The 10524-nt window shown below is 47.4% G+C and overlaps 1 protein-coding gene across 1 annotated transcript in view; it reads left to right on the forward strand.

Moving 5' to 3' along the window:
* LOC106594828 (ventricular zone-expressed PH domain-containing protein) overlaps window positions 1–10524 on the forward strand; it is a 197401-nt gene that overhangs the window by 82524 nt on the left and 104353 nt on the right. The window contains exon 5 of the mRNA XM_045704029.1: window positions 9871–10034. Within this exon, the coding sequence (XP_045559985.1) occupies window positions 9871–10034 (164 nt within the window). The remainder of the gene's footprint in view (window positions 1–9870; window positions 10035–10524) is intronic.

Raw genomic sequence — 10524 nt, forward strand, 5'->3', positions numbered from 1 at the left:
AGCATAGGTTAACATTACTTTATAGTGATTCAGTCTAGCATAGGTTAACATTACTTTACAGTGATTCAGTCTAGCATAGGTTAACATTACTTTATAGTGATTCAGACTAGCATAGGTTAACATTACTTTATAGTGATTCAGACTAGCATAGGTTAACATTACTTTATAGTGATTCAGACTAGCATAGGTTAACATTACTTTACAGTGATTCAGACTAGCATAGGTTAACATTACTTTATAGTGATTCAGACTAGCATAGGTTAACATTACTTTACAGTGATTCAGACTAGCATAGGTTAACATTACTTTATAGTGATTCAGACTAGCATAGGTTAACATTACTTTACAGTGATTCAGACTAGCATAGGTTAACATTACTTTACAGTGATTCAGTCTAGCATAGGTTAACATTACTTTATAGTGATTCAGACTAGCATAGGTTAACATTACTTTATAGTGATTCAGACTAGCATAGGTTAACATTACTTTATAGTGATTCAGACTAGCATAGGTTAACATTACTTTATAGTGATTCAGACTAGCATAGGTTAACATTACTTTACAGTGATTCAGACTAGCATAGGTTAACATTACTTTACAGTGATTCAGACTAGCATAGGTTAACATTACTTTATAGTGATTCAGACTAGCATAGGTTAACATTACTTTATAGTGATTCAGACTAGCATAGGTTAACATTACTTTATAGTGATTCAGACTAGCATAGGTTAACATTACTTTATAGTGATTCAGACTAGCATAGGTTAAAGGGGAACTAAAAATAAAAAGCAAAAATTCAAATGAATATTATCTATATAATGTGTTTATTAGAGTCTCAAGACACAGAAATGTTGAGATTCCAAAATATATATATATATATTTTTTGCAGATGGGAATTCCAATGTCTGATATATAATGAACATATGGGTATGGAATAGGTCCCGGGTGAAATGATTCATGAAATCCATAGGGTACATATTGAAATGTTTGGATCATAAAAGTCTCCAAACCACACTAGTCATGTGTTTCTGCTGAGCTCGGCATAGTTCTAGTCTGCAGAATCACTTCCCATAGAAGTGAGTTTAATGTTTAGCCCAATGCTGTAGTATTAATGTTTCTGATGCTAGACATTGTTTCTGGAGGGTCACAATATAATGAACAAGGTTTTCTTGAATCCTGGCATAAATTATGATTTATTAAATACAGTTATCGCTTGCCATTGACATCAAATCCTGGTTGGGATCTGGGCCCTATGGAATCTGGGCCTTATGGGATATGGGTCTTATAGGATCTGGGCCTTATGGGATCTGGACCCTATGGAATCTGGACCTTATGGGATCTGGGCCTTATGGGATCTGGGCCCTATGGAATCTAGACCCTATGGGATCTGGGCCCTATGGAATCTAGACCCTATGTAATCTGGGCCTTATGGGATCTGGGCCTTATGGGATCTGGACACTATGGAATCTAGACCCTATGGAATCTGGGCCTTATGGGATCTGGGCCCTATGGAATCTGGGCCTTATGGGATCTGGACCCTATGGGATCTGGGCCCTATGGGATCTGGGACTTATGGGATCTGGGCCCTATGGAATCTGGGCCCTATAGGATCTGGGCCTTATGGGATCTGGGCCATATGGGATCTGGGCCCTATGGGATATGGGCCCTAGCATGTCCCACCAACCCTGTCATTTGATACTATGCTCCTACCACCAGCACTCTGAAGTTAATCGTATGAAGGCCCTGCTTCCAACACATTTGTTTCAGGGGCAACTGACCTCAGGTCTCTAGGAGTTTGACGTCACTGCACGAGGATAAGGCACTGTACTGTAGCTACCAGCTTTGCAGAATGTACTGTACACCCACAGTTCATTTCCAGAATATCATTAGCATACCTCAGTGGTGAGGTGTTAACATGCCCTTCTAGCCTCCACTGTAGGTGTTCCTGTTCATACAGACTGTCCTGGAAGACTTCTGTGAAATGTTTTCTTTGTTTAGTAATGAATAGAAGGTCAGTAGTCCTTGTTAGAGTTTAGGGTGGTTTTTCCTGTGTAGGCTGTCAAAAGAGAGAATTATTAGGCCCTGTATCAGCATTCTGACTATTAATATCTCTAAAGGAAACATGCTGTGTGTGTGTGTGTGTGTGTGTGTGTGTGTGTGTGTGTGTGTGTGTGTGTGTGTGTGTGTGTGTGTGTGTGTGTGTGTGTGTTTTGAGTGGAGCTCCCACAGCCCATGGCTCACACACACAAGAAGCTATGATGAGAGAGAGAAAGGTAAAATGTCTTAACATATATGCCTGTCTCTACCGCTCCACCTCTCTCCTTCCCACTTAATTGAATTGAATTGAGTGGGAAGGAGAGGTGGGGTGGAGAAGTGGGGTGGAGGGGGGGTGGAGAAGTGGGGTGGAGAGGGGAGGTGGGGTGGAGAGGTGGGGTGGAGGTGGAGGGGGGTGGAGGTGGGGTGGAGAGGTGGGGTGGAGAAGTGGGGTGGAGGTGGGGTGGAGAGGTGGAGGGGGGTGGAGGTGGGGTGGAGAGGTGGGGTGGAGAGGAGGGGTGGAGATGGGGTGGAGAGGTGAGGTGGAGGTGGGGTGGAGAGGTGGGGTGGAGGTGGGGTGGAGAGGTGAGGTGGAGGTGGGGTGGAGAGGTGGGGTGGAGGTGGGGTGGAGAGGTGAGGTGGAGAGGTGGGGTGGAGAGGTGGGGTGGAGGTGGGGTGGAGAGGTGAGGTGGAGGTGGGGTGGAGAGGTGGGGTGGAGGTGGGGTGGAGAGGTGGGGTGGAGGTGGGGTGGAGAGGTGGGGTGGAGAGTGGGGTGGAGGTGAGGTGGAGGTGGGGTGGAGAGGTGGGGTGGAGGTGGGGTGGAGAGGTGAGGTGGAGGTGGGGTGGAGAGGTGAGGTGGAGAGGTGAGGTGGAGAGGTGAGGTGGAGAGGTGGGGTGGAGAGGTGAGGTGGAGAGGTGAGGTGGAGAGGTGGGGTGGAGAGGTGAGGTGGAGAGGTGAGGTGGAGAGGTGGGGTGGAGAGGTGGGGTGGAGAGGTGAGGTGGAGAGGTGAGGTGGAGAGGTGAGGTGGAGAGGTGGGGTGGAGAGGTGAGGTGGAGAGGTGAGGTGGAGAGGTGGGGTGGAGAGGTGGGGTGGAGAGGTGAGGTGGAGAGGTGAGGTGGAGAGGTGGGGTGGAGAGGTGGGGTGGAGAGGTGAGGTGGAGAGGTGAGGTGGAGAGGTGAGGTGGAGAGGTGGGGTGGAGAGGTGGGGTGGAGAGGTGGGGTGGAGAGTTGAGGTGGAGAGGTGAGGTGGAGAGGTGAGGTGGAGAGGTGGGGTGGAGAGGTGGGGTGGAGAGGTGGAGGGGGGTGGAGGTGGGGTGGAGAGGTGGGGTGGAGAGGAGGGGTGGAGATGGGGTGGAGAGGTGAGGTGGAGGTGGGGTGGAGAGGTGGGGTGGAGGTGGGGTGGAGAGGTGAGGTGGAGGTGGGGTGGAGAGGTGGGGTGGAGGTGGGGTGGAGAGGTGGGGTGGTGAGGTAGAGGTGGGGTGGAGAGGTGGGGTGGAGGTGGGGTGGAGAGGTGAGAGGGAGAGGTGGGGTGGAGGTGGGGTGGAGAGGTGGGGTGGAGGTGGGGTGGAGAGGTGGGGTGGAGAGGTGGGGTGGAGGTGAGGTGGAGGTGGGGTGGAGGTGGGGTGGAGAGGTGGGGTGGAGGTGGGGTGGAGAGGTGAGGTGGAGGTGGGGTGGAGAGGTGGGGTGGAGAGGTGAGGTGGAGAGGTGGAGAGGTGAGGTGGAGAGGTGAGGTGGAGAGGTGAGGTGGAGAGGTGGGGTGGAGAGGTGAGGTGGAGAGGTGAGGTGGAGAGGTGAGGTGGAGGTGGGGTGGAGAGGTGAGATGGAGAGGTGAGGTGGAGAGGTGGGGTGGAGCATTAGACAGGCATGTTAAAGGTCTTGTTATTAATGTGAGCGGCTGGTTCTGGTTTTGTTGTGGTCGTCTTTAATGGTTTACTGCCCTCTGAGGCATAGATGGATGACTGGTAGACGGCTAGATGGCTTTAGTGTGTGTGTGTGTGTGTGTGTGTGTGTGTGTGTGTGTGTGTGTGTGTGTGTTTGTTTGTGTGCGCCTCAGGGCACATGGACTAAGTGTGTTCAGACATGGGTGGACACAGAAGCACTGTAAATCTCCCATGGGTCTTTGGTTCTGCAGACGTCTGGCTCCTGGCTTTAACATTCTGCTCCCGACAAACCAATAAATTCTCTCTCTCTCACCTTTAGGAATGCTCACTTACTCACCCTCTTTATGTCTCTCTCATCCATCTTTCTGTCAATATTCTCTCTTTATGTCTCTCTCATCTCTCTCTTACTGCATTTTTCACTCTGGTGTGTGTGTGTGTGTGTGTGTGTGTGTGTGTGTGTGTGTGTGTGTGTGTGTGTGTGTGTGTGTGTGTGTTCGCGGAGGCGACTGGAGGTCAGGTAGGAACATCAAAGACTATGTAATAATGAATGTTGTCAGGACTGAGCAGCTGCTTGGCGACGGTTGCTCTGTTGATTTGTCTTGGGGTTGTATTAGTGATGTTATGATATCAGACAGACAGGTCACAACAGACAGGGTCACAGCAGACAGACAGGGACACAGCAGACAGACAGGGCCACAGCAGACAGACAGGGTCACAACACACAGGGTCACAGCAGACAGACAGGGTCACAGCAGACAGACAGGGCCACAGCAGACAGACAGGGTCACAGCAGACAGACAGGGTCACAGCAGACAGACATGGCCACAGCAGACAGACAGGGTCACAGCAGACAGACAGGTCACAGCAGACAGACAGGGTCACAGCAGACAGACAGGGTCACAACAGACCGACAGGTTACAACATACAGACAGGTCACAGCAAACAGACAGGTCACAGCAGACAGACATGGTCACAGCAGACAGACAGGTCACAGCAGACAGACAGGGTCACAGCAGACAGACAGGGTCACAGCAGACAGACAGGGTCACAGCAGACCGACAGGTCACAACAGACAGACATGGTCACAGCAGACAGACATGGCCACAGCAGACAGACAGGGTCACAGCAGACAGACAGGTCACAGCAGACAGACAGGGTCACAGCAGACAGACAGGGTCACAACAGACCGACAGGTTACAACATACAGACAGGTCACAGCAAACAGACAGGTCACAGCAGACAGACATGGTCACAGCAGACAGACAGGTCACAGCAGACAGACAGGGTCACAGCAGACAGACAGGGTCACAGCAGACAGACAGGGTCACAGCAGACCGACAGGTCACAACAGACAGACATGGTCACAGCAGACAGACAGGTCACAGCAGACAGACAGGGTCACAACAGACAGACAGGTCACATCAGACAGACAGGGTCACAGCAGACAGACAGGTTACAACAGACAGACAGGTCACAGCAGACAGACAGTGTCACAGCAGACAGACAGGTCACAGCAGACAGACAGGTCACAGCAGACCGACAGGTCACAGCAGACAGACCGGTCACAGCAGACAGACAGTGTCACAGCAGACAGACAGGGTCACAGCAGACAGACAGTTGTCATGGGAGGCAGTGTACATGTTATCTATTGGATGATGAGTTGCCATGGGAGGCAGTGTAAATGTTATCTATTGGATGATGAGTTGCCATGGGAGGCAGTGTAAATGTTATCTATTGGATGATGAGGTAACAAACTGAGATTAGGAGCACTCCCTTTAAGAGTGTGCTCCTAATCTCAGATCGTTACCTGTATAAAAGACACCTGGGAGACAGAAATCTTTCTGATTGAGAGGGGGTCAAATACTTATTTCCCTCATTAAAATGCAAATCATTTTATAACGTTTTTGGCATGCATTTTTCTGGATTTTTTTGTTGTTATTCTGTCTCTCACTGTTCAAATAAACCTACCATTAAAATTATAGACTGATCATTTCTTTGCCAGTGGGCAAACGTACAAAATCAGCAGGGGATCAAATACTTTTTTCCCCCACTGTACACTACTGTTCAAAAGTTTGGGGTCACTTGGAAATGTCCTTGTTTTTGAAAGAAAAGCACTTTTTTTGTCCATTAAAATAACATCAAATTGATCAGATATACAGTGTAGACATTGTTAATGTTCTATATTACTATTGTAGCTGGAAACAGCTGATATTTTTGTGGAATATCTACATAGGCGTACAGAGGCCCATTATCAGCAACCATCACTCCTGTGTTCCAATGGCACGTCGCTTATGGGCACAAACCCACCGTTGTTGGACCAGACAGGACTGGCAAAATGTGCTCTTCACTGACGAGTCGCGGTTTTGTCTCACCAGGGGTGATGGTCGGATTTGCGTTTATCGTCGAAGGAATGAGCGTTACACCGAGGCCTGTACTCTGGAGCGGGAACGATTTGGAGGTGGAAGGTCCGTCATGGTCTGGGGCGGTGTGTCACAGCATCATCGGACGGAGCTTGTTGTCATTGCAGGCAATCTCAACGCTTCCTTCCTGCAGGCTCACCCTGACATGACCCTCCAGCATGACAATGCCACCAGCCATACTGCTCGTTCTGTGCGTGATTTCCTGCAAGACAGAAATGTCAGTGTTCTGCCATGGCCAGCGAAGAGCCCGGATCTCAATCCCATTGAGCACGTCTGTGACCTGTTGGATCGGAGGGTGAGGGCTAGGGCCATTCCCCTCAGAAATGTCCGGGAACTTGCAGGTGCCTTGGTGGAAGAGTGGGGTAACATCTCACAGCAAGAACTGGCAAATCTGGTGCAGTCCATGAGGAGGAGATGCACTGCAGTACTTAATGCAGCTGGTGGCCACACCAGATACTGACTGATACTTTTGATTTTGACCCCCCCTTTGTTCAGGGACACTTTATTCCATTTCTGTTAGTCACATGTCTGTGGAACTTGTTCAGTTTATGTCTCAGTTGTTGAATCTTGTTATGTTCATACAAATATTTATACATGTTAAGTTTGCTGAAAATAAACGCAGTTGACAGTGAGAGGACGCTTCTTTTTTTGATGAGTTTATGACTTGGAAGCGCAGGTGTTCCTATTGTTTGTACACTCAGTGTAGTTACCCAGTGTCTATCATTAGGTGTTAGGGGTGTGTACGGGAGGCGAAGTCAGGTGCAGGAGAGCAGAGTGTAGCAAACAGGCGCACTTTAATTCCGTTCCACAAATGACAGCACATAAGAACAATAACGTGCCAAAAACACGGAACATAGCAAAAGTAAAGCGCCTGACAATATCCACATAACGATAAACAATTACACACAAAGACATGGAGGGGAACAGAGGACTAAATACATGCAGTGATTATGGAATGAAAACCAGGTGTGTAATGGAACAAGACAAAACAAATGGATATTTGAGAAATGGAGCGGCGATGGCTAGAAAGCCGGCGACGTCGATCGTCGAACGCCGCCCGAACAAGGAGAGGAGCCGACTTCGGTGGAAGTCGTGACATTAGGTGTGTTGATATATGACCTAGGCACGAGCCCACATAACATTCCCACTGATGTGCAGCCAGTCAGGTGTCCCCATGTGAATCCTTTTGATACAGTCAATCGTCATGCATTAAACTAGTTAGTAAATGTCAATGCTAACATTTTAAATCATTTTAAATCAATCCATTCCAGGTAAGCTGTAGACAGATGTTGGCAAGGACATTGAACTTGTTGATAGGAGTTATGGCCATCAGATTAGTCTTTTGTAGCAGGTAGCAATGCTAGCTAACAATGCACACACACACATTGAAAACAATCCTTTAATTTTCTGTTGCCCTATGTTTCCGTCAAGTTAAAATGTAAAGTGTAATATAAAGTAATGACAGTGTAATATGTTCCTTGACCATATCCTTAGTCATCTGATTGGTGTCCAGACAGTTCCTGGCTCCTCACTAGAATGGGATGAAGGAGGATTGGACAGAGATGTCAGGAATCTATAGATTCTCCAGGAAGTAAATGTGCACTGTCGGGCCAAATAGAACTCCCAGTCAATTAAACTGAATGAATGAAAATGATTGGACCTATGTGTACTTCCTGGTTTCTATTTATGACATAACCTTTGTCCAATCCCTCTTCACTTCATTATAGGTTCCTCTCACATTGCTGGCCCACAGTTGTTAGGACTCTCACTACTTCCTCTTTTCCAACACGTGTTTATTATCCCATGTCTCTGTGGTACCACCTGTTTCCTTAGCCAATCAGAGTGAGGGTTGACTGCAAATAGAACCCCATTCACAAAATGAGAATCACCTCCGCAGTGTGTGTTCCATTCATAGGATTGTCCCAGGAAGGAACCTTGGGATTGCTTCCAGATGACCCTGTAGATAACGACAGATATTCAGCATGCAGGAAGACTGGAAGGCTCTCTTGTCTCTGTCTCTTTGTCTCCTCTGTCATTCTCTCAGTCTGACACTCTATTTTGGTCTCCTTGTAATTAATCCAATTCGTTCAAGTTTTATAGGCAGGAAGTACATGTGTTGATTTTACCAAAGCAGAACAGTTTTAAACTATTATACAGTAGATGAAAGGACAACATCTTTCTCTCTATTGTTCTCTACCCCCACCACTCTCTCTCTCTTTCTCTCTCGGTCTCACTAAGTCCATATGTCCTTTAGATGATGTGCTTTGACATTTAACATAAAATAATAACATGCTGGACACAGTCATGCTGTAGGAATTTCACATAGTTTTGTCCCATAGAATAAATCACATCCAGGTTTACCCCACTCATACTACTGTATTAACTCCAGCCTTTTACTGTGAGGACATCAGTCAATCCCTTTTACTGTGAGGACATCAGTCAATCCCTTTTACTGTGGGGACATCAGTCAATCCCTTTTACTGTGGGGACATCAGTCAATCCCTTTTACTGTGAGGACATCAGTCAATCCCTTTTACTGTGAGGACATCAGTCAATCCCTTTTACTGTGGGGACATCAGTCAATCCCTTTTACTGTGGGGACATCAGCCAATCCCTTTTACTGTGAGGACATCAGTCAATCCCTTTTACTGTGGGGACATCAGTCAATCCCTTTTACTGTGGGGACATCAGCCAATCCCTTTTACTGTGAGGACATCAGTCAATCCCTTTTACTGTGGGGACATCAGTCAATCCCTTTTACTGTGGGGACATCAGTCAATCCCTTTTACTGTGAGGACATCAGCCAATCCCTTTTACTGTGGGGACATCAGTCAATCCCTTTTACTGTGAGGACATCAGTCAATCCCTTTTACTGTGGGGACATCAGCCAATCCCTTTTACTGTGAGGACATCAGTCAATCCCTTTTACTGTGAGGACATCAGTCAATCCCTTTTACTGTGAGGACATCAGTCAATCCCTTTTACTGTGAGGACATCAGCCAATCCCTTTTACTGTGGGGACATCAGCCAATCCCTTTTACTGTGAGGACATCAGTCAATCCCTTTTACTGTGGGGACATCAGTCAATCCCTTTTACTGTGAGGACATCAGCCAATCCCTTTTACTGTGAGGACATCAGTCAATCCCTTTTACTGTGAGGACATCAGCCAATCCCAACTGACTTTGTTGAAAAAGGATTTAGCTACAAAGTAAACATAAAAGGCATTGTTCGTGTTCATGTGATGTCATAAGAGATGAAGCTACTAATAAAACTACTAATTGAAGACAGAAGACATTGTGCAGATGCATGAGATATTTAAAGATGGTTTAGATATGAAGGTCAATTTCTCTTGGGAAAATATTGAAGGATTCTGGTACACATTATGTCAATTTTTGCATTTACACAGCAACACGTTATTTTTTTCCTCAAGGATGAACGTCATCGAGTGAATATTGACAACAAATGGTGAGACTTTAATCCGTTGTCACGTACACCATGTACCTAGACCCTGTCTGTCCGTGTCGTCCCCCTCTAGGTAACCACATGCTCCTACGCGTGCTGCCGTCCGTCTACCCCAAACAGCCCCATGCCATCCATCGTCACCTAGGCAACCTGGCGGCCATGATGTCACAGCTCGATTCACCTGAGCAACAACACCTGCTGAGGCTGATCCGGATGGTCGCCGAGCAACAGCCACTGGTGTGTGTGTGTGTGTGTGTGTGTGTGTGTGTGTGTGTGTGTGTGTGTGTGTGTGTGTGTGTGTGTGTGTGTGTTCACGTACCCATGTGCCCGTCTATGAGCATGTGTGTGATGGAGTGCGTTCAAAGAACACATTAGTCATGAGAAAGTCCAGAATTCCTACATGTGGGAATGCTGTGCTGCGCTCCAGAGAGCATGGTCCAGCATGAGGATATTAAGGGGAGAGTAATGGGAGAGGGGAAAGTATGTATGTACATGCTAGATGGGTGTTGTCACCCGCATTAAGACAGAACAAGCTGAGTCATCAGAAACCCTGTGCTGAGGGCAATAGTGGGATGGGTCTGGTTAAAAAGAGAACAGTCACAAAGAAGTGAAAGACCACATTTAGAACACAATAGGAATCACACACACACTCTCATATACGCGCTCATTATGAGTGTGTAGAGAATGCATCCGTCATCAGTAATGTCAAATATCTCTCACACTCATG

This window comes from Salmo salar, chromosome ssa20 (assembly GCF_905237065.1).
Source record: "Salmo salar chromosome ssa20, Ssal_v3.1, whole genome shotgun sequence".
NCBI classification, from domain to species: domain Eukaryota; kingdom Metazoa; phylum Chordata; class Actinopteri; order Salmoniformes; family Salmonidae; genus Salmo; species Salmo salar.